The 24,327-nt window shown below is 43.7% G+C and overlaps 1 protein-coding gene across 1 annotated transcript in view; it reads right to left on the bottom strand.

Annotated features, from left to right (window-relative positions):
- Positions 1 to 1,976: 1,976 nt before the first annotated feature.
- The window catches only part of LOC117775156 (pro-neuregulin-3, membrane-bound isoform), a 296,027-nt gene continuing 273,676 nt past the window's right edge, over positions 1,977 to 24,327 (bottom strand). The window contains exons 6-9 of the mRNA XM_034608063.1: positions 20,477 to 20,603; positions 13,693 to 13,829; positions 10,778 to 10,963; positions 1,977 to 5,434 (exon numbers count right to left, since the gene is read on the bottom strand). Of these exons, the coding sequence (XP_034463954.1) occupies positions 4,753 to 5,434; positions 10,778 to 10,963; positions 13,693 to 13,829; positions 20,477 to 20,603 (1,132 nt within the window). The 3' untranslated portion in view covers positions 1,977 to 4,752. The remainder of the gene's footprint in view (positions 5,435 to 10,777; positions 10,964 to 13,692; positions 13,830 to 20,476; positions 20,604 to 24,327) is intronic.

Here is a 24,327-nt window from a genome sequence, read left to right on the forward strand (position 1 = left end):
CTGATTCAGGAATTTGCGTTGTCAGGGTTGTTGCATATGTGTGAAAGCGTGATTGGATTGGCTCTTCTTCACACTCAGCCCCCCCCCCTCTCCGACTCGATGTTTCTGGCTCTTTCCACCTGTCTCTGACTTGAGCCAGTTCAAAGCATCTTTCAAATCAAAGCATCGTTGCATCACTGGTGTTTGTTTTGTAGCCGTCCAGGCACCAGGGGATTGTGTGAAGACAGGTGGGAACGGTAAAGAAAGAGATGTTAACACAAGAGAGCATGCACGCACACACAAGTGAAGAACATGCACGTTTGCCTACACACACACGCTCACAAATGTTCATGGTATCTGGGCTCAACAACAGTGAACTGGCGTGCAGCTGCCTGGTCTGGCTGTAAAGAGCTGCAGCTCTTATCTGTCTGGCCTGATGGTCTAACCTCAACTGCCTGCCATAACACACACACACACATGCACACACACACGCACACGCACACACACACACACACACACAGAGTGGTGTCTCCATGACATCAGAGGACATTACATTGACTTTAAATATATTTCCTGGAGACTAAGTCTAACTTTAACCAGTTACTAAACCAAACCTTAACCTGACCATAAAACAAGTCTTCCCCTTAAAATATAATGATTTATATTATGGGGACTTGTGTTAGGTCCCCACAACCTTAGTAATACATATCCCCCCCCCCCCCCCCCCTCCACACAAACACAGGACTGGTCTTATCCACCTGACTGCCGAAGCGGCTAAACTGCGGCACAGCCCATAAATCTGAGCTTTGTTTCGGGGAGGAGAGGTGAAGGGAGAGCACCGACAGTCAGCAGTGTTACACACACTGCATGCCTGCACGCACACACACACACACACACACACACACACACACACACACACACACACACACACACACACAGCTCGTTGCACAAAGACACACCTGACACATGCATGAAGGGATCTGGGTAAATACTGTTAGTGTACTTAGTGGCTCATTGCACTTGTTGTTTTTTCTAGATTTTCACTTTGTAGTCATTAAAAAAAAAGCATTTTCCTTTTTAAATTTGAATTTTACTTTTCTTGCTGAACAAAAAGTGAGCATATCAGATCAATTTAAACCACAATGTGACTTAAAGATGACAAAAATAGAGGGAAAGGTCGTTGAACTAAGGATTCTGCTTCAATAAATGGACAATTAATGGTTAAATTTAAAGTGTGTTTGCTATTTTAAAATCCCATTTTCACATGAATGTCTATATTGGTTGTTTTAATTCAGAAATTTAATCCAAAATAAACCCTGATAACCTCTTTTCTTTGAAATAAGCCTATAGACGCCTCCAACTGCGCACACACACACACACACACACACACACAGACACACACACACACACAGACCTTATAGAGTTTGACTGTAATGAAGAAAGGACGATAGACTCTCCCTCATTTCTCCTCCTCCCTGTGATGATAGTAAACCAGCAGGATGTGAAGCTGTGAGCACTGTTCAATTACTGGCACATGCAAAAAAACATTTAAAGATGTTCGGAGAGGAGACGCCTGCCTGAAATGAGTTCCCCCCCCCTCTCCTCTGTTGTATAATTACTGATGCTCAGATGTACATTGTGCTGAAGCACCTGCACGTCAGGAGGGACTTCCTGAAGGTGCAGTAATAACTTCTACAGGTCCTGTCAATTAAAAAGGTCGATCCTGTTTGGCCTTGACTTATAGGGCACGGTCACACACGTATGGAAATGCAAAGCGAATATCAGGAAGCAAATGTTTTATGCTGCGTTCACACCAAGCGAGAATCTAATTTTGACCTTGTCGTGTCTTTGCATGTGTGTGAACGCAGCATTACGTTTATAAAATGATCTCACGTTAAATTACCTTTCAGAATATTGTGCAAAAGAAATGTGAAGAAAAAAAAACGCACCTGATTCTGAAGATTCTTCTGGTGTCGGGTAAGAAAACAAACCCAGACAATGCTTGCAGACTTTTATCTCTTAAAAGCTCATACACTGATTACAGTCGGTCAAACAAAGAAAGTCACATATTTTTTGCACGGTGTCTGTGCACAGACACACATCAACCTCCATAACTCAGCAGTGTTGGTGCTGGTGGGGACATTGTGGAATTCATGGGACGCGAGTATCAAATAACCAGAACTGTTGCGGTTCAACAGTTTGAGATAGAAAAGAGCCTTTTTCCAGGGTTCAATGGCAGTATGGCAAAGGAAGCCTTCAATAGAAAATGGGAGAAAAGAAGGAGATAAAAGCTCTGGGCTGTTTTTTTTGTGTGCGAGTGTGCGTTTGAATAGAATCCAGCCTTTTCCATTTAGGCTTTTATAAAAAAAATAAATAAAAAAAAAAAGGGCAGAGGTGAAGCTATGAATGTCTCAGCTACTGTGAACTTATCATGAGTGTTGCATTACTGAGTCACACGTCTCTGAGCCGACATGCACTGACCACACACACGAGAGAGAACCATGTAAAACACAACGTGGCCGAAAGAAGTGGTTTGATGTTATCTGGGAGTCGAGCAACGTTCAGTTCATGGGAGGACGGCTTGTTTTGAGTTTTTCACTGCAGGACTTATTTTCATATCACAGACATAGAGCATCCAGGAGTCAGTCGTACGTCTGTGTTCTGAGTAAAGCTCTGAAAACAACCCCCCCCAGTCATTTCTCTGAGAATAAAAACTGTTAAACAAGAGCTGCTACTCGTGCTTCAAGCTTTCACAATAAAACCGGCAGATTTTTTTTCCAAATCAAACGTCCTTTAATCGAATATAACAGCAGAAATTCCAATGTTTGTTTCCAAATTGAATATGTGCCCAACAAAAGCCTCAATTTTCTACCTGGAGAACAAATTCCTTTTCCAATGCTTCCTCCCATTTGTGCCCTTTTTTTATTTTAATTTCTTTAAACAAAACCACCATGAGCCAATCGTGTCTGTAAAAGCAGTTTTCTCTCCTCATTCGTGTAATTTTCAGTTACACGATGCAGGAAATAAAAGTATTAAATGCTGTTTCGTGCTGAAATGAAAACCTGTGATGTGGATTTGAACGACTCGGACACGTCGACACCGAACTCTTCACATGGATGAGCTGTATGGATTTGGGAATGACACCATATTATAAAGATATGATGTGTGTGTATCCTGAAATCGAACTTCTCTTCCAGTTAAAATAAAGCACTCTGTGTGTAGTACAGACTGAATAAAGATGGATGACGCATCTCAACCTCCTTCCCAAAATGAAGCCAACGAATCTCAGATATGGATTTAATATATAATAACTAAATTAAACCAGCAACATGAAGCCTTTTGACATTAGTCTGCGTTCGTTTCATCCGTTTGTGACCTTCACTGCAGCCGATTAAGATTCTGCTTCACTTTGTGGGAGCTGCCATGGGCGTCCATCTTTACTTACAGTCTATGGTGGATACCGACCCGGGGGTTTCTTGAAGCCGTCGCACCAGGCCGTGTGTGAAAAGCCACAGATTACCCAGCATGCACGCTGGACAGGATGCTCAAAATGTTGTCCAAGCAACCGACGAAAAACAGCTGTTACTTTGAGAATTGTCACCATTTTTTTTTTTTACTTATTGTCACCAGAAACATTTGGCTGCAGCTTCAAACAGATTCAAAAGCTTCCGATTCATAGGATACAACATAGAGACATTTATTTCTTGTTTCAATCCCCAAAACCACGTGGTTCTCCCCCTCCCCCCCCATCAGCCCCAGAAAGCAGCATTGTTCATTAATAACCAAAAAATGGAAAACAACATCAACTAAAAAAAAGTCTGATTAGCTCCTGTGGTGCCTCCTATTCCTCCGTCCTTCCTTTGTCCTTCTCTCCACTCGTCCACCCAACTGAAAAATAATGCACAGGTGAGTGTGTGTGTATCCGCATGTGTGAAAATATCATTTGTAACAAAAAAGAAAAAATCTAGATCGATTTGAAACACTCGTCGAAAGGGAGTCAGCGTCTCGAGCTGTCTTTAACAATCTGTCCTCCCAAATCTGAGCGACTGCACAAGAAGAAGACGTCTTTTCCTGGTTTCTCCTCTTCTTCCTCTTCTTCCTCTTCCCCCAGCACCGACACACTCTCTCTCTCTCTCACACACACACACTTAGAGCCGAGGAGCGCTAGTTTTGAGTCGTGAACCCTCATTCTTGGCGGGGTAGAAAGGTTTTCAAAAGGCAAGAGGAGGCAGAGAGATCGATGCGGCGGCTCCTCCCTCGGTGGTTCGATTCTGAACCCGTGGCTCGTGGATGTGCGGTGGGACGTTAGAACTGAGCCGGAACCAAAACGTGACACAGTTAATACAAAACAGGGAGAAGAAAAAAAGAAAAAGAAAAATAGTTACATCATTCCTGTGCTCTTCAACTTTGCACTTGGTCACTTTTTGAATTCCATATATTTATATCCATATATATTTATATATATTTATATATTCTTTTTACAATTAAAAACACCATGGATTTGACAGACTATTTGGTTTCTTTTTGTCTAAGTGTTTCTCTTGTTTTGTAAATAAATGCATGTAAATATTTTTTTCTCTTTTTCCCACACTGTCAGTCGGTGAAGGCGGGGCCACTCCCAAGTGTCTGGATCCGTACGTTATGCATATCATCGGCACATTTTCACAATTTTCCATGTTACATCTTTTTTTCAATTCGGCATTCCCGTTGCAGAACACCACAGTCCGTCAAACACTATCAAACCGAAAGGTGAATGTCCTAAATCGAGTCCTCTCATTGGCCGGCGTGGCCCAGGTCTCTGTGTGATAGGCTGGGGCTGAGTAACTGGGTCTGCGTTGGTCCGTTACAGCTCAGCACGCCAGCACTTCCTCCGTTAAGGTTCAGGAAGCAAACTGTTTCTCTGGCCTCCACCGGCGCAGCCGCCATTCCGCCGCTGCTGACCCCGCCCTCCTCCTGCTTCCTGTGAGCCAGGGCCAACGCCCTGAGCTGCTCCTGCGCCTCCTCCAGCAGCAGCGCCACCTCATCCTGCTGCTGGCCAATGACGGGCGAGCAGGAAGAAGACGACAAATCCACGTGCGTTGCCTTCCCTCTCCTCTCGTCCTTGCAGGGCGTGGCTCCGCAGGGGACAGACTTTGCGGCGGTTGCCGGAGTGACACTGGTTTGCATACACGACACCTCGTTGTCATGGTGACACTGGACGGAAGGGATGATTGGGATAGAGCAGGAGCGAAAGGGAGGAGGCGGGGAGTGGCCTTGACGGCGGCCGGGCCTCCGCAGGCTGCGGGTGACGGGACACGAATCGTTGTACTCGGAGGGAGCACATGGGCCTGAACGTACCTCAGAGCGACCGCTCCAAGGTGACAGCGACTTTGTCTCCATGGAAACAGGAGTTTGCATATGTAGGAGGGCATCTCGTCTGGGGTCGTCGCCCGGGTTCTCTCCCTGTGTTTGGCAGCTGGGGGGTGGGGGGGACGGACACAGGGACCAGAGACGGACAAGACAGAGACAAACAGACAAGAGAAGGAACAAATGTTATTAAACTGGAGAAAACTTCCCTGAGAGGAGAAGTCATTCCGTCTTTGAGACTGATTTCAACTCCTTCGTCTTTTCAGACTCCCACGCTGAAACCCTGGCAGAATACACACGGGGACAGCTCTCCGCCCTTTGCCATTGCACAGGCTAACCGAGGATGCTGAAAGGAAAGAAGACGAGTCTGACGTCTTTCTTTCATCTCTTTATATCCGAGTCTGTGCACACACACAAAAAACTCCCAAAAAAACCTCTGCTTCTTTATATAAGTGCGAGGTAACGGCGAGTTCACTTTTTATATTATTGATTTAATGACTCTAATCACGCTGGAAATAAGGAGTGTTGTTGAAAGTTTAAGGCGTTGAGCGCCGGTCAAGGACGACCGCTCTAATCAGACGTCACGTGTGCTAATTCTAACGATTTCTCCCCCCCCCATCCCTTTCAGCAGTTCCAGTTTTAGGTCAAGACCGTTTGCTTTGTTTGAAAATCCGTCCTGAGTCTGTCTCGCTCAGTGATTGTATAACTCCGCTGATTCAAGTCATGAAAGGTTGGGTATTTTCTAAATTTAAAGTTTATTATCAGTCGCACCTTCGCCTGCAACGTGCTCGTCTATTCCCTCAGACCTTTTCTCATCTTTTTTCTTTGCAGCTGTGTTGCCTGATCTGTTCTGAGCGTCCTGCTTCTTCTGTCTCTCTGTAGCTTTTGGGTCTCTGCTTGTTGGTTAACGTCCCTGTGGTCAAACAAACTGAGTAAGACTTTGGTGGTGACGTCCACGGCAACACTCGCATTGACATGACACAAGAAACCGGATCACGAGAAGTAATTTTAAGGAGGGAAACAAGATAAATTAGTTTCCATGCACTGCATCAACCCGGAGACACAGGTAAAAATAACAGTAGTTTCACATTCTGCCCATGAATGACACCAGTGGTTTTCCCTTACAGTGCAAATAATTCAGGTTTTTACTGCTCTGACATGTTACGACAGAAACTGACAAACGAATGCTGATATTGGCTGATTCTGCAAAACCCCGAATTACATTTGAATGACATTGCAAAAACAAGAAATGAGTGGGGAAGGTATGTGGGATGACACAGCTCCTTGGCAAAGCTAAAACTAGAATGTGCAAACCTCCACTAAACCGTCTCCTCATGAAACCAAAGGTAAATCCACTCGATCTGGATATTTAAGTGGATCTGGACTGAATGTCAGATTTATGTCAATTAATTTCAAGTCTAGGACACAATAACAACTCTGGTTTCCTGGATGATAGTTTCACTTGTTGCTTAAAGGTCCATGAACACAACCTACACACCCATATATCCACTGTTATTCCATTTCTAGGCTGATGTTTGTGTTACATGAGTAATTTGGTTCCTCGAGCTGATGAGACCTTGTCGCTCCGGCTTCTTCTACTTATTTCAAACACAAAGTTTCCTTTCTCCCTGACATTTAAATAATCTGTTTGATGAGGAACCTGTTACATCAGAGAATTTAAAAACACTGAAGATTCTTTAATCACTATTCTCGTCTCTTCTCACGTCCCAACTGTTGCACACGATGCTGGATCTTTGGAGTTTATTGCAAATATAAACTCCTTCCAGGTCCTTTTCGCTGACCCAGTGTTTTATATACGAAGAGTGTTCTCTGCGTGTGGGTCCTGTTAAGTAGCATCAGAATAAATCCCTGATCTTCCTCCAGCGAACTTGAGCCCAGACATAATCTGTGTCTCCCTCTCTGAGACTGACCATTGTTATCATCGTCTAAATCCAGCTGCGTTCCAGAGCGGCGTCTCATTATCTTCATGTAATAATTCATAATCCTCTGCAAAGTCTACGGCTGTCGTCAATATTCAACTTCTGCTCCCTCTACCTTGTAGTACCCCCCCCCACACACAGACACACTTACATTTTCCATCAAGGTGGGTGAAAATAGAAGGTGGGTGGAAAAGCTGCTTTTTCAGACTCAAAGGAAATCACATCCTCGTTTTTTATCGCCGCAGTATTTTTCCGAGACGTGAAAACCTCTTCCCCCGAAAACCACGGCGGAGATTTAGCGAGGGCCCACGGAGAGGATCCCGCGAGCGATAAGGGCGGATGATGCGAGGGTGCTAATTCCCAAGATAACATTCACAGACAAATCTCTCTTTTGATGTGTTGAAACACAATCAGATTGCGAGAATCTATGAAGCAGAGTTCAAATATAGACCCCGGAGCGAGGCGGGAGCAGCTGGAGGGGTATTACACAGAGATTGTGTACAAGTGAGGTGAGATAAGTGACCGGGCACTTATCTTTTAACGGGAGCTCATTACATCTACATGTGTTAACAGTTATTTTATTAATCCGTCCCCCCTGCAGATAGTTTCTCAAAAGATCTCATCTGTTTGCCGCTAAAGCGAAAGACGTGTAATGTGATGCTGTGACCTTGTAACACTGCGAAATGTTCCAGAGAAGCAAAGCACGAGCGTTTACACGTCTGTGGGAGTGCACGCCCACACACACGCACACAAGCTGCGTTCGTGTGTGTGTGTCTGTGTGTGTAATATATATATTGCTAAACGAACCGAGAGAGGGAGAAACTGGTGAGTTAGTAAAAAAAAAAAATAAATGAAAAAGATGCAAACAGTGGACAAAAAATAAAAAAATGCGTGCAGTCTCTCCGTCAGCCGTTTTTTTTTGGAGACAGCTTTATCTTAAAATAGTCGTAACAACACGGGACATTCTTTCTCCCTGTCAGCCATTTTGTTGAGATAACACTGGGGCTTCTCTAAGAGGCAGACGGAATAGAACGGGCAACCTTTCTTTAAAACTGTCACATGCTATCTGCACAATCCTCCATCACATCCTTTCCCCGCTGCTGGATTTTTATTTTTTTTACTTCTTTTACTATATTTTTTAAAAAACGCAGCCCCTCCGTGTCAGAACGGATTCAAACTTCTCGTCTCTCTATTTCCGTTCCTGCATCTCCCCCCCCCCCCCCCGTCTCTGTGCAGTCACGGTCAAACGTCTCCATGGCAACGCGCTGCGCGAGAGGGATGCCGTTGTCCGGGCGTCCATCTGCTGTTCTGTGAAATCTTACATCGGAGAGTGAATGAGTGAGTAAGTGACTGACTGAGTGAGTGTGTGTGTGTAGGTCAGTGACTCAGTCAGCGTGAGTGTGTGTGAGTGTGTGTGTGTGTGTGAGTGTGTGTCTGTGTGTGTGTGTGAGGCTCTCATCGTGGGACTGATTGAATGGTGTGAGTGAGCAAACATGACCTCCCGCCTTTCTGCAGAACCTGTTCATCGGTGCGTCACAAATTTATGTCTGAGGTTAATGCAGCATCTGTGCAGTGGTTGGTTCTGTGCAGTGTTGAAAACAGATGCTCCAGCGGCATTAGAACAAAACAAAGGAAGAATCCGCGCAGACCAAAGGACACTTCAGTGACCGGGAGGGATTTGGACCAATGACAGGACGCCTGAGTGACAGTTTGACGGAGTGGAGTGGCACTATGTCACATGGGCTGACCACAGGGTCATGTGGGGCCTCACACAGTATTCTGACCAGACACTCACATATATCTCTGTGACCCACAAGCGAATGCTGATTGAATCCATTCACATTGCAGACACAAGCCAGATGTTAGTGGGTTTTGTTTGACCAGTGGGAAAGGGGCTTCATGGGGGACTGTGGATGACCAGAGGGGCACTGGGAGTGACCAAAGGACACCTCGGCCAACCAGAGGGAATTAACATCAATCCTGAGCCAATTACAAGTGTTCAGCGCTAAGTTCAGGTGTGAAGGCACCTGAACGTGTCCTGAGATCAGATTTGAGACGCATGTGGCCACATTCTCTTTGCTGACCCCTCGTGATCCGATCTCTGAGGACAGATGTTACAGCCAGATGTGAGTGGGACCTGTGGGTGACCAGAGGGGGTCTTGGGTGATGCAAGAGCATGAAGCACCAGGTTTAAATAATGCTTCACACAACACGAGCACTGAGAACACTAAAGGCACTCACCCTCTGCCCCCCCCCCCCCCCCTGAATCTCCTGCATGCTGTTCACACGTATGATTAAAATATGTGTGGGAGTGTGATTTCTGTCCACCAGAGTCTATCTCCTCTTCTTATTTCTATTAGTATGCATGTAGGTCATGTGGAGCTTTACCCTGAGCTGGTGCTGCTGGGACCGGAGCGCCTGAAGTGAGGCTTGCCTGCCCAGGTGGTGAAAGCACTGACTCATGACCCACCAAAAAAAAAAAAAAAAGAAATGGGTCAAAGCAGAGCGGCTTTCTCACTGAATGCATTTTCTTGCTAATCGTTTCCACTGATCATTTGCATTTCCCCCGGCTGCAGCACAGGCAGTTTCTCCTGCTCAGAGCAGCCCTGTCGCTGTTTCATCTGAATGCTGGGATGTAATTGTTGATCTACCTCCTAAGACGACACATTAAAAAGCAGAGAATCTGAATTTGACGGAGGTGTGACTGAGAGAGACAGAGAGAGAGAGAGAGAGAGAGAGAGAGGACGATGTGGACGAGCAGCCGGTTTCATGTCCTCAAAAGCACAGGCACCAGACGAAGCCTTTCCTCTGAACTCATGCCACGGTACCGCAGACCACAACATTACGTGACCTTGTTTTCTATCTTTGCTCAGCAGATTGGAAAACAAAGGCACGAGGGAGAGTGAAGGAGGTTAAAATAAGAAATGATGTCTTCTTCTTCTTCGTTAAATATCCAGTTTGAAATTAAATCCAAAGCTTTGTCCACGGCTGTCGTGTATTTTTCAGTCAGTGGGTTTCTTTAGAAAAGACTCATGGAGGAGACAAAGAGAGAAAGAAGGAGCTGAGGATGTTAATGATGTAATTACAGCATCTGTGAGTCTGTCTGCAGAGTCAGAGCCTGGGAATACAGTAAATCAAACAGTGGATATGAATAGATATCAAAGTTTCCACACATATTCATGGACCAGATACAACTGATTATTTTCTAGATAAACCTTCCTGGATAATGTGATACATCCAGGTGACATATTCTGCTTATATTCAGGTGGATGATTTTAATTTGTGTTGCTCTAATGTTCAGAAAACTCATCATTTTCCTCAGACTGTCCTTCGCTGCAGCTCCTCTTTTCAGCCTCTGTCTGAAAATGTGGTTTTAGCTCCTGTCTCTTTAAGGCCCTCCTTCATGATGAAGCTCACTCGGCTCTGATTGGCCAGCTGGACCCCTCTGTTGTGATTGGTCTATTGTATTTCTTCTACAATCAACCTACGGACCCTCAGTAAGTTCTCCTCACCGTCTTTGTGCCTCAGCTTCCTTCTCGGTGGAGTCTACTTCCTGCAGGTGTTGGTAGGCGGGGCCTGAAAACTTGGACACTCCCATTGGATTTAGCCGTCCCCTGGGAATGGGCGGGGTCCTGCGGGACGCCGACCAATAGGCTGCCCGGGTTCTCTGATCTGGGCTCTGAGACAAGGAGCCACTTCTATGAAAAGAAACAAAAAAAAATAACATGCAGAGGTTATTGTAAAAATTCATATCTCATTGATGTTATATATGAAGCTGTTGTTTTTGTAGCTGAGATAAGAGATAAAAGTCTCAACAGTTCCTTTTACTACGTGTAAATATTAATATCAATGAAGGCTGGTCAGTGTTCAAATGAGATTCAGTTTAATCAGGTCAGACAGAGACGAGTCGACTCTCAGCTCGAATCACGTGTCGTCGTCATCGTGGTTTTTATTGCTGCTTGTGTTTTTGGCTGCTCGTCGTGATCGTCGTCTGTGTTTCTGGATCTAGTCTCGCTCCTTTTAGATTTAATTCATTCTCCTCCTCGGGGCCAGTGTTGGAGTCAGTCCAGAACTTTGGACCTGCGAAAATCCCTAATAAGCACAATCTGTAAAGTGATGTCTGCATCAATATATATGAGTCTAAAGGTTTTATCAGGCTGAATTTATTTAAAAATTGAGGAGCAAATATTCCCAGAGCGAAGGTACTAAACTATCTAAAAATCTGCAACAGCACAAAAATGAATGTGCTATTTTAAACTTACTGTTCTGGGACAGTGATATTTAAACTTTTGGTTTGTTTATCAGCAGAATTACGGGAAAAAATACAGATTTCCTTGAAAAATAATAGAAGTATCATACATGGGCAAAGAAAGAACTCAATCAGATCCAGATTTTTATTTCACTTTCTCTAACAACTTTCTCTTGTGTTTATTTTTGACACTGTCACAGATTTCACAAAGTAATTATGGATCTTGATGAAGAAAGAACTCCGGCACATTTAGAAGACGGATATGTGTTAAGTTTGTTGCGGCTTGATTGAACTTAGATGAGTCACATTCTGGTTTAATGTGTTTTGCCAGTAAAGACAGAGACAGGAGGAGACAGAGGGACGTGACAGGTAACAAACGTCAAGACTTATGTCAAGAATAATGTTTCGTGAGACTGTATTTTCTGATAAAATGCTGGAAAGTAGGCGTACTGGGAAAAGCCTCGCTGCATTTTGCTTCGCTAAAGTTCCTCTAGTGGAAATGAAATGTATGTTTCTGGTTTCTGGAGAAGATCAGTGTCGTTAATAACAACGTTTGGTCTTATTGGTTGTAGAGCTTTTAAGAAAACTGCTCATTTGAGACTGTTGCACAAATCAGATGCATTAGAGTAATTAAAAAGTGTTTTGGTGCATCACACGTTTGCAGTCACACAATCTCACAAAAGAGATGATGGAGCCATAAAATGTGTAAGTATATTTTGACTTTCTTCACTGAATCGGCTTCATGCTGCTCTTACAATTTGCTGTCGAACCCCCCCCTCTCAGTGTCCTGGCTCGGAGCCCTGAGTCATATTTAACTCTGCTGTTCTGAAGAACAGATTTGCCTCTGAAAACAGGCTGGAAGCTCTTCTTATAGGGAGCCACTTAATAGTATTGGCAGACTTTGACATAAAGACTTTAAAAAGAGATTTTTCTGAAACACAGAATTAGCCTCGGCCCGTTTCTCTCTGCTTGTTTTGGACGATGGTTTCCCAAACACTGTCTGATATTCTCATGATAATGCCCGAGTCTATGCATAAGCTGATGCGACTGCAAACAAATAAATCCTGATCACCAAATGAGGATGTGGTTTGTGGCTGAGAGCTGCAGACTTCGAGCCAAATCATCCTGAGATCGACTGAGCAGAGACACAACGAAACTCAAGAGAGGAGGAGGAGGAAGAGGAAACAGGAGTTTGGCCAAAAGGTTAGAGAAGAGACTTTGTAGTCGGGAGGTTGTCTGATCGCGTTTCTGGTTCGTCCAGGAAAAATCTCTTTTCAAATAACGCCCGGATTCCCTTGAAAACTGGTGATTAACCCTCGGCTGCTGTGGAGCTGCTCGGCGGTAAGAGGTAGAGAATCACAGGCGTGCTGCGAGGCCCTCAGGTGTGAGCGCCGGTAAGGCGAACGGCGATGAAAGAGAACAAAGGTCAAAAAAAGAGTTCTGTGCACATCTCTCCCTGGATCAATGGAAGGTTAAAAAAAAAAAAGGTTTTATTTCATGTTAAATCCAAAATGAAGCTTTCTCAGTCACCTGGGGCGGAGGTTCATATCTCATTCACTGCACATGTGACTGAAACGGTAAAATAATTCCTACAAACGATATAAATAAATAGAAAACCAGTCGTTAATCTGCAGGAGCTCCCTTGTCTTTGCCTCAGCTCTGTGAATGTGCCATTGTAAAATCCAGCCCTGGCAAAGATGCACATTCGAACCTCTGAAGTAGGCACTTGTGTGTGTGTGAGTGTGTGTGTGTGTGTTTGTGTGTTGCCGCTGATGAACATGCCAAAGCCCAGAAAGCTCTTACACGCCACTGAGCAGTGGGAGAAATTATCTTACTGGAATTTACATGTTTGCGCTGGCTCATGAATTCCCGTGCGTTTGCTTCCCATCTTATCTCTGTCCCATCTCCTCTCTGTTCACGACTGTTATAGTTATGCTTATTAACATGTTTATAGCTTTAATTATAATTACTATCATTCTTCCGTAAATCAGCAATTAGCTTTGGCTGCACTGTAATGTGGATAATTAAATTTCTCTCTTCACTGCGCCCCGGCTGATTATAGGAAAGGACACCGAAGTTGCTTATTGTTTGCATTACCGCCGTTTTTCCTGCAGCACAGCAGACATCTGGATGGTGTAACATGTGACCTGCATGTGTCTCTGTGTGTAAACGTCATACCTGTGGTGTTTCGCGGTGCCTCTGGAGATGCTGGACGGTGTCCCGGCGGCGGCGGCAGCGGCGGCGGCGATGTTGCAGTGAGCAAAGCTGGACTCGCACACGTTTCCCTGGCGAGGCTGCGAGGAGCGCTTGCAGAACTGCAGAAAACAAACGAGAACAACAAGATCAATTTTAGAAGCGTGTGATTTAAAGTGGGAGCAGAAGTTCTGCTTCTTGTGCAGGGTATAGTGAGCTTTGTTAGATCTCCTGTGTTAACCCCGGCCCTGCTCTTTCTAACACGCTGGGAGCCTCGGGGTGGGGATTGACTGCTGCCTTGATTCTGGGAACTGATTGCCAGAGTCTAAATGGAGTCACGTTACATCCATGTCCGTCTTTTTTCACCTTCCTCGACATCATTCTTGCCTTTTTCTCGGGGATTGGGGTAAATTGCGCTGTGTGCAGACCAGAGGGAGGCTGCTGATAACTTGATAAAATCAAGAGCACAAAGGCAGCCGGGCGTGTCACAGAGGTGGCAGCGATTCAGATGCCATCGGCAGCTGAATACTTGGCAGCTGGGCCAAGACGACAAGAGGGGAAAGATTTCTGCTCTGTGGATTTAAAGTATGTCAAAGGTAATCATCGTTCAAATTCAAAACAATTATAGTTACATACAGTAACTTAACTAGGTGACATTATTGTAACGCAATTACAGTAAAACATTTCATTGTTAAGATGAGATCCAGGCCAAAAGTAACAGAAATAATGAATTCATGGACTTTGTTGAAACAGCTCGGTCTTATCTTTTATCTTCAATACGCATCAAACAAAGCAGAAATACCTTGAAATGAATCATTCATAAACTCTTTCAAAGCCTGGATTCATCACAGTGGGAACATTGATTAGAAAATCTGTGTGTTTGTACAGTGAGACTGAGATATTAGGATGAACTGGAGGCTTTGAATATATGTAGAGACAGAAAGTTATGTGTCACTAAACATGTAGAAAGTAGATTCCTGTTCTTAACGCTGGTGTGAAATTGTGTAAAGTAAGATCTTTGGAAAGCTTCTAATGTAAAAACCTTGTTTGGAACTAGAAAGATGTCTGCGTTGTCTAACCTCAAGGTGTTGAAAGGTTTTTATGTTCAACTCTTTTTACGTAATCTCTTAAACTGAAAGTGCTGCATCGTCTGCGGAGGTCGAACTGAGCCGGCGACCTTGAAGGTTTCTGACGAGATTGATCACATCTTCCAGTTTATTCAGACGTTTTCTCTTCCTACAACACGGCTCTACTCTGTTTTTATTGCTTCCAATACATTTCAATCCTCTTCTCATCCTACATTGATCTTCCCCTTGTCCCCCTCCTCGTTCATTCCAGGACATCACATCAGCACTTCAGTGGTGGTTTTACATAATAAATACTTTCTTGGAACTGTTTTCATGTTCATCACCAGCAAACATGCAACAAAACAAAGCGCTTCGTTGATTGTTCACTTCACTTTGCAGTTGACGGGGGAGCAAAGAGCACGAAAGAACACAGGACAACACAAAAAGACTCACCAGGCTTCAAACTTGTTGTGAGGAGCGTGATGCTGTTTTGATTTCTCATGCACAATAAAACAAATTATCGGTGTTTTGCTTCTATCTGACAATGACCGTTTTCTTTTCTCTTCAGAATCCAAGCCTCGTCTAGACAGTCATTTTCTAAACCTCAGTAAAATCAGGTAAAAAAGATTATTTCTGTGCAATTTCTTTCTCCAAAGTACTTTTATGACTTTTCTTTACACAACGTTTTCAGTGTGATGTCTGACTAACAAGGTTGTCACTGACGCAATCCCTTTTGAAGACTCTCTGCAGGACGCCGGCCTCATTAGCGTCTCACACACACGCCGCCGCGGTTATGTGACCACTCAGATGTTTGGAGGCTGATTTTTAAAACAGACTGTGATTTACTTTCTCACACAACTCGAATGAAATCTGTATGTAGACGACCATCTCAGCTTGAAGCAGGAACACAGGTGATAAGGAAGCAGGTTCATTCGGGAACTCCACTGAATCATACGATCTTTAAACTCTGACATGTAACTTTTTAATGGCTCTCGTTAGACGGCTCTCGCTGATTGGTTAATTGCACTTTACACTCAAAACATACCCACGATTAACTAAGAGACTAAGTTGGACCCGTTTGAACCTGGTGCAGCGTCCTGTCTCCCCCTCTAATGTTAAACTAAAAGAGCGGATCTGGAAACACCCTCAGGGCTTTTTCCACCATTCATATCGATTCCCTAAAATTGAGCCGTTAAACTTTCATGTCTGAGTTGCACTTTCATTTTCATAAAAAAATCTGACTCTACCTTCTGAAGGACCAGGAGCTCAACCTGCGTCACGTCTCACGAGTTCACATCCTGCTCATCCCGTCAAATTTAAGTTCGGACAAATGGAAATGACACAGATCATCGCTGGAGGCTTTTAAAAAATAATCTTCTCAAGGAGATTCTGCAGAGTTTGATTTTCTTTATATCTGACAAACACTGACAATGCTATTTATATTTTCTAAGAGCAAACATCACATTTCTGATATTGTATTTGCTTCGGTGAACAATTTAATTTGTTATTAGCTGTAAAGGCCAAATGTAGCATTACATAAGCTTGAGGTGGAATCAAAGTTGTACCACTAAATATCCTGTAGAGCTTTTTTTAATGACTGCATCTTTAGAATTGATTAATGTACAATAATTAATTGATTAATTAGGCCGTGGTCATTTATCTGTGAACATCTACTGCAGTAAACAGTCTGGAATAGATGATTAATAAAGTAAGAAATGATTCACTTCAAACACGAGTCAGTCTATGATACCTCATCGTGCGACTTACGTTTTTACTTTGTTAAAAAATAACCAAAGTCTGATTAAGATGTTTTGTATCTGGCTGCTTCAGATCTTTAAGAAGGTCTCTGATCCTCCAGCGTTTTTACAACAGCTCGACTAACTCACTGGACTTTAATTGTGTTTTGAGAGAGTGATCAGTTAAATCCAACATCAGCCTGATGCTTCACTGTTTCTGCTGCTTCTCTCATCTTCTCCGCTCTCTTGTCCCGACGCCCCCCCCCCCCCCCCCCCCCCCCCCACACGCACACGCACACGCACACACACACACTCGACAAGTTGCTAATTGTTACAGACGCTTCCAGTGAGCGGTCGTTCATCTCTCAGCCTGTGATAAAACACAAGATATGAAGTTTTAATAGTGGGACGTTACGCTGGTGACCTAAGAAAGTCAGCCACACTCATTCAGGATCCGTTAACGCTCGACTGCCGCTCATTAATTAATGATGAGGAAGGAGCGGTTACACACAAAAATAAACTATTTTCTGCGTTAAAGTGCTTTCAGTCCGTTGGCGCTGACACTGTGTGGTCCGGCGTCCATTTTGTGTCTGTTTGAAAACAGATTTTGGGACTTATGAAGACCGCTGGAGGACAAACAGCAAAACAGAGTGTTTCTAGAGATCATCAATAAAAACATAGTGTTTCCTTGCACGGCTGCAGGCGAAGAAACTCTTCAGCTCCACAAACATGCACGGAAACAACGAGCAGAAGTAATCATCACTGCGACGGGGATTTCACCCCAAGTCCGGACAACTGAGGGGCAAAGGTGCACAAAATGGTGGATGTGTGTGTGTGTCTGTGTGTAGTGTGTGTAGTGTAATGGATGTTTTAATCTGTGAGATAGAGACCAGCACACACCACATGCCTCTGGCACTCAGGTCTTTTTACTCTGACAGGCAATTCGGAGGAAACCAGGAGATGATTTTTATGATTTGTACAGCGATAGAGCGTTAGAAACACACACACACACACACACACAGACACACTAGACCTAAGCTTAGCAGAGCTGGGATAAAGTCTTGTTGATAATGGAGAAAGATGGAGTCGTATTAATTATGCAGCAATGACGGACGCAGTCGGCGGAACACCTGTGGAATTCATGATAGGACGTTAGAACCTGATTGATAGAGAGAGACAGGCTCATTCAGCGCCGCTCTCTACTTCACTGCATAATCAAATACTTCCAATAAATGGCCCTGCGGTGCTAATCAGAAGTGCTCGTTTTCTGTAACTGGCCACCGACGGAAAGTTCTGCCACTCTTTTCACGGCTCGCGCGATAAAATGAGGCGCGCGTGCTTGAATACAATAAGAACGATTCAAATAAAAAGTGTGCAGTTAAATAAGGTTGAAATTAAACGGGGATTCAATTACAGTAATGAAATGTAATGAGAGGGATTCAACACAGCAGCCTGGTGTGTAAGAGGCATGAGAGCGTGCACCTTAACGCCGCCGCAGCCGTGCATTGTCAGGGGTTGAAGGTTTGATGTGCACCTGCTGCCAGGTCCACATTTTGTGTCTTTTTCCTTGTGTGTTGTGCGTCTCTGGTTGTGTCCGAAATCACTCACTAATCATTAAATAGTTTATTTGTAGTCATTTTGTAGTGTCTGAATTCTCGTGAAATCATGATAATGGACTCATTGTGTCGCACGGTGTATCGTGAAAAGTAGAGGTTTGATTTAAATACTTGAAAATTGGTCCTGAAATTGAACTGAGACAGATTCTTCTTGTTTTGACTGTTTCTGTTCTGAGCTGTGTTATCACACCAAGTCTTCAACAGGTGCCTCGCTTTTATAAAAGTATTTCCAATTTAACGCTCTGTACGATCTAAATCCATGTAGAAGGCTGGATTGCTGCCATCCCCTTGATCTCCACGTAGGTTTCGGAAAGTCGGTTTGTTTGTCGGAGCACTCAGCTTGAGGGTAATGCGAGGAGGCACACCTGACATGTCTTCTTCACCAACTCCAGATTTTACAGATTGCTTTCAAGCCGTGGTTAGCTGTGTCTTCGAGCTATATCTTAAATATCTGAACCCCCTGTGAACTCAAACTCAAGCGCAGATCCTCAGGCAATAATGTCCTACTGCTTTAAAGTCTGTGAGCCTATATATTAAAGTTGACAGAGCCTGTGGAGTGTACTCCATTCACACATCTTTACTTCTGTGACCTGTTGATTCTACTTCTAGTTGCGTCAATGCTTTATTCTGCAGCTCGGCTATCTCCTAATCATTTCTTGAAAGGTTCCTGGAAACAGCCACGCAGTTTGGCTAATAACAGGAAAAGAGACTAAGAGGCTGAACCAGGCTGATTGGTTTGTGTCTGACTTCGTCCTGTTGTCAATTCTTAATGTTATTTGATTCGGACTAAACTGAAAAGTCAGAAGCTCTGGACACGACAGGCTGAGTGTAAAAGCGCCTTAAGTTCTGAGGCTGATATTTAGTTATTGACACCGGATGCATTTTAATGAAAGTAAAACTCAAAAGACTAAAATTAAATATGTTTACCCTCTTTTTGCTAGATGTATTTCATATTCTGCACATTTAACTTAACTGCTATTCTGAAAAATAGTCTTAAAGTTGATCTAGGTTTGGCACTTGTCACTAATGAGGAAAAAAAAAAAAGGGACAAATGAGGTAAATTGGATCTTGGACTGATGTTTCATGAACTGGAATTATCTCTACGGCCCAGTTCATACCTGGGATTAACATGCAACACCACATGCATCTGGAATGATCACTCCCCCCCCTCGCTCTATATGCAAATAAACACAGAGCTACATCACTGCAAAGAGCAAATTCGTTGTATTGTCAGTCATTGACAGACAGGTTCATTTTCAGTATTTGACAGAGGGAGGGGGGGGAGGGTGGGTGGGGGGGTGAGCAGAGAGGCTCTACAATGGAATCAAATTTTTTACCCCTTTAGAATTTGTAAAAAATTGAAAAATCCTCACGTGGCGTTCAATGTGGATATTGTGACAAGCCACAAATTAATTAATGCATTTCAGTTCATAACGAAACCATGGTGGACGGACGACAATGAGGACGTCCTTCAATGCGGCTCAGGATGCACTTGTTGTCCACCTCAGTCGTCTGAGTGATCGGATCTCAAACCCAATGATTTCCAATTATTTGCTGTGCTTCTCCCACACGGTGGTTTATCCATCTTGTGTGTATCACGGTGTTGATGATGGATGCAGAGACGCTCATGTAAACACTTTGCTTCATTGGAAATTCAAATCATGCCCTTGGAGGAAACATAGAATTGATTCAATGATGCTTCTCGACAAACCCGTGTAGAATAGATACAGTAGGCAACTCACGTGATGGGCATGTAGGAAGGATCAATTTCTACATAATTGTACACAACACACACACACACACACAGATTCTCCTTAGGTGGTGGCAGATGTGGATTTGAGTGACAGTCAAATTAAGGCAGTGTTTTTCATGCCGGCCATTCTGAGACGCACATCTGGGAGAGATGTGATGACAAAGTGCTGGAAAGATGATGAATGACATTGCTAGCCAGCTCCGCGGCTCCCAAACCACTTAACGGTTGCTCGGCTGCTCGCTCGCTCGCTCATAGACCTGAGAGCGAGACGCAAGTGGCCAGGTGGAGACGGGAAGACACACTGATTCATATGCAGCCAAAACAACAGGGGGCTGATGAATTCAGTGATGGATGCAAACAGGCCGAGGTGTAAATGTCGGCGTGCACTGTATACGTCTGATTTGCGATCGTCTCTTCAGGGGCGCGGCTGCCAGACATTTAATTTAGTTTGTTTGCTGGCTTTAGCAATAGTGTTTTTATGTTTGTGCTAATAGCGGCTAATGGCTTTCATGTCGAAAATGAATCTGTGGAAGGTGTATGGGGAATAAGACAGCGACACGTCAAGATAGAAACAAGAAAAACACAGCGGGTGGTCACCTCGTGCATCTGCAGGTTGGTGTTCTGGGCCCTCATCTTGGCATCCAGGGGATTGTGGGAGTTTGCAGAGTAGTTTTTCAGACTGCGACTCTCCTTCAGATGAGCCTGGAGCTTCTCTCTGCGTCTCCTGAGCAGAAAGAAAAAGAGGATGGTGATGAATTTGAATTTCGGCTAAATGAATCCTTGCAGGTTTTCATCCCAGCGGATCAGCACAAGATTTCAATTTCAATCATTTCAATAATGATCAAATCATCGAATGTGATTTGAGTTGTTAGACTGCATGATGTCAGTGTGTCGGATGTGGAAGAAATGTGCAGCTGTGAGACCTGAATTAGACGAAGGCCAAACTGTTACTGTCAGACGGAGTATCTGAGAAATGCCGAGGGTTGTGGGGTCAGCAGCTGCGAGTGAGGGACAGAACCGTCCACAGGGTCCAATCTGTGGCGGCTCCACCTCACATGTTACAGGATTTAGAGGATCCAGTGCTGACCTCATGTCTGATATAACAGGGAACCTACAGGGTCTTAGGTCAGAGGTCAGAGCTGTTTTAGTGGCACACGAAGGACCAACATGTCCGGTATGGGTGGTCATAACAGAAGCTAGAACTCGGCCAGAATGTTTCTGAAGGTTTCTGAAGATAAAGATGACGTCTCCACTTCCTCCCACTATCCACAAATTAATACAAAATATCCCGGATATCAACGCTGCCATCTCGCACCGATCACTTCATTTTCATGGCATCAAATTACAAATTAAAACCAAATTTACAGGGAGAATGAAAACACAAACATTGACCATAGATCAGTGCGATAAGATCTACCTCAAATGACAGAAACCATCTGTGTACTTTGACTTTTTAGTTTGGTTCATGTCTCATTTGCTAACACATATGTTTCTTCATTATATGTGATGATTATATGTTCACTTTTCCCACATCAGTTTCCTCTAGTAGAGATTTCAGTGACTGAACACTTGCAGCTTACAGTTGTTCCCGTTTTGCATTTCAAACCGAAAAACACAAGCATTAAAGATGTTTCCCAGAATAAAGCCTGCAGCTTTGTTTTAATGCTCTCATGAAAATCTACATTATTTCGTACACAAATAAGCCTAAAGAACAAGTTGATGGTCCATGTGTCCTACTTTACTTTGGTAAATATCCATAATATACTCGTCTTTATTGTCAAGGACACTGCAGAGAATTTTGATGTTTTTCTACAAAGTTTTAGACTCAACAACCTACATATAATTTTTTTAAATGAGTCAAACTGCAATCCTTACCAGACTCACGCCCTTGAAAAGAAGAAGAAAGTCACTATTGACCAGAGGAACTTTATTCATCTGTACATCTTCACATCTCCTTTTCTTCTGGGCAGAAATAAAAAAAAGTCTATTATTCCAGTTTAAATAATGTACTTTGCTTTTCATTAAGACGAGATTCTCAAACTTTATTTTATTAAAAGGAAAAAGTATTAACTTTACAAAGATGCTGACTGACAGACGTCACTGACAAAGTATTTAGTTTGACTCATGACTCATGACAAGAGGTCTGCAGACAATCACGTTGGAGGAAATGGAATAATTAGACCTCGTGGAGCAGGATGCCGTAATCTGACTTCTGTTGCATCTGAAAGAAAGAGAAAAAGCTCTCCCACTAATGTACAGGATGTGCTCTTAATCATCAGGACCCTCGTTACCCGACCACTTACAGCGACGGATGAAAAGGTTGACGATCACAACTTCATTGTGCTGTGCTCATTATCAGATGGAGCCCGCGAAAGCCTCCACAGGTCCGGTCTGAGAGCCGCTGCTGAATCACAGCGATGGTAATGAAGTGTTTACCAACAGCCTCACAGAACGCTGCCATCCACTTCACCTCTGTGTCGCTTTAATTACATTCTCTTGGAAGAGGGCCGTGACATTTGCCACCCTGTACTTTTGGAAAAGTGTTTACTTAATGAGAAAGATCTGTAATCTCTCGTGAAACCTTGGCACCGTCGGCCTGTTTATTTGATGCTTAAGCATGTGAAAGTAAGTGTTTGCTACTTGTGATGAAAGCGTGTGCTTGAGCTGCGATAAAAAGAAAAACGCCGTCAAACTCTTTGTTCGCAGAGAAACGCGTGTCCTCTGTCGCCTTGCATCACCCTCTGTTTGTGCCACGACAAAAGTTTAGCTTCGTTATCTTGAAACTCACGGTCTCAACTTATTAAGTTCGTGTGACAAACAACATAAATAAATAACTTCAGACTTGTTTGACACCAGGCACCAACTTTCTGCAACGGCCTGATCTATTGTTGCTTCAGCTCACACCAAACGTGACCTTTTCAATAACACTACGTATAGTTTATCTACGAATTCCAGAAATCTCCGTTTGTCTGTACGTGTCTCGCATATCTCGAGAAGTGTTCATCTAATTATCGGCTTCGCGACTGTCATGTGCATTGTTGCATTGGACGCGTGATATGTTGAATATTAATAAACTTTGGATACAGGACCATCGCTTTGTAGCAGCAGCTGAGGCGAGCTTCTCTGAACATTTGTAGAAACAGGTGAAAAGCTCTTTTGGATTTCAACGGTTTAAAAACAATTAAATCTTCAGAGACACTTTCCACGTCCGTATCGGCTGCATGTCGCCGCCAAAGATACATGTCAAGAACTTTAATCAACAAATCTTTTGTATGTCATTTGTATGTCGGGCTCCTGTTTTCTTCTCGGGGGAGAAAAACCTTCGGCTCCGTCTCTTCGGCTCAGATTTGCACTTGCTCCTGATTTGTATGCATCTTCTCCATTGAACAGCTCCCTGACTCAATTACAGATTCATTGAAAGTGCCTGTCCATCATTCCTTGATCCGATTATCTTGTTGTCAGGCTGCTCACTCACTCATATCATCATATTATGGAGGGATGCCTATGGAATTACAGTGCCATCTCTCACAGGCCCCTGCACAGTCCATATTCTCTGAATGACGGACTGCAGTTACACAGCGGAGGTTTGACCCGTCCTGTCGACAGTGTAGCGTCTCCCCTGGCGGCGCTATTCAAAGTTCCTGATGCAAACCCTTCATGTGCACACAGATCATAGAGAGAGAGAGGGAAACAGAGCAGGAGCCACGTGAGGTGACCTTTGGGTTGTAATGGACGATGAATACGTGTGTGCACATAATGAGATTTACAAATTGTTGCAAATACCAAGTGTGGAATTTCGTTCTAGATGTTTGAAGCCTCAACATGTTTCACCGACCTTCACTAGATTAACTAAATGTCTCCTTGGGCATTTTGTCTGCTCACCCCCAACATGACCGGATACTCTGAACATGGGTTTTACTTCAGCACCAGTGGCAACAACTTTCAGTTCAAATGGAAGAAAGAAAACCAATCGCTGGGATGAAATGACGTGTCGCTGCAGCTAATTCACCTGTCAGTGTATTCATGGGGAAATTCCATTAGAGCTCGGTTGGAAAAATGGAATTGATTTGAGAATCGGGTAAAACATCCAAAGACAGAACTTGAATTGTGTGTGTGTGTGTGTGTGTAATGCTGGTGTCTGTGTTAGATGTTGTTTGTGTTTCCCTTCACCTCAACCTGAGCCCAACCTTAGCCCTTACCTTAACCTGAGCTGAGCCCTATCTCCAACCACTTGTGGAAAAAACCCTGACGTGTTTCGGGCACTGATGTCTATGAGTGTGTGCAATTTCTATCAGATTTAATTGTGGTTTCTTAAGGGGACTGCAGTGTCAATCTATTTCAAACCAGATGTTTCCATCAAACCCTCATCAATGAACTTCCTGAGCTCATCATTGCCAGAAGACGAAATGATGTCAAACTGTCGCAGGTTGTATGAAACTGTAAATATC

Source organism: Hippoglossus hippoglossus, chromosome 15 (assembly GCF_009819705.1).
Source record: "Hippoglossus hippoglossus isolate fHipHip1 chromosome 15, fHipHip1.pri, whole genome shotgun sequence".
Classification (NCBI taxonomy): Eukaryota; Metazoa; Chordata; class Actinopteri; order Pleuronectiformes; family Pleuronectidae; genus Hippoglossus; species Hippoglossus hippoglossus.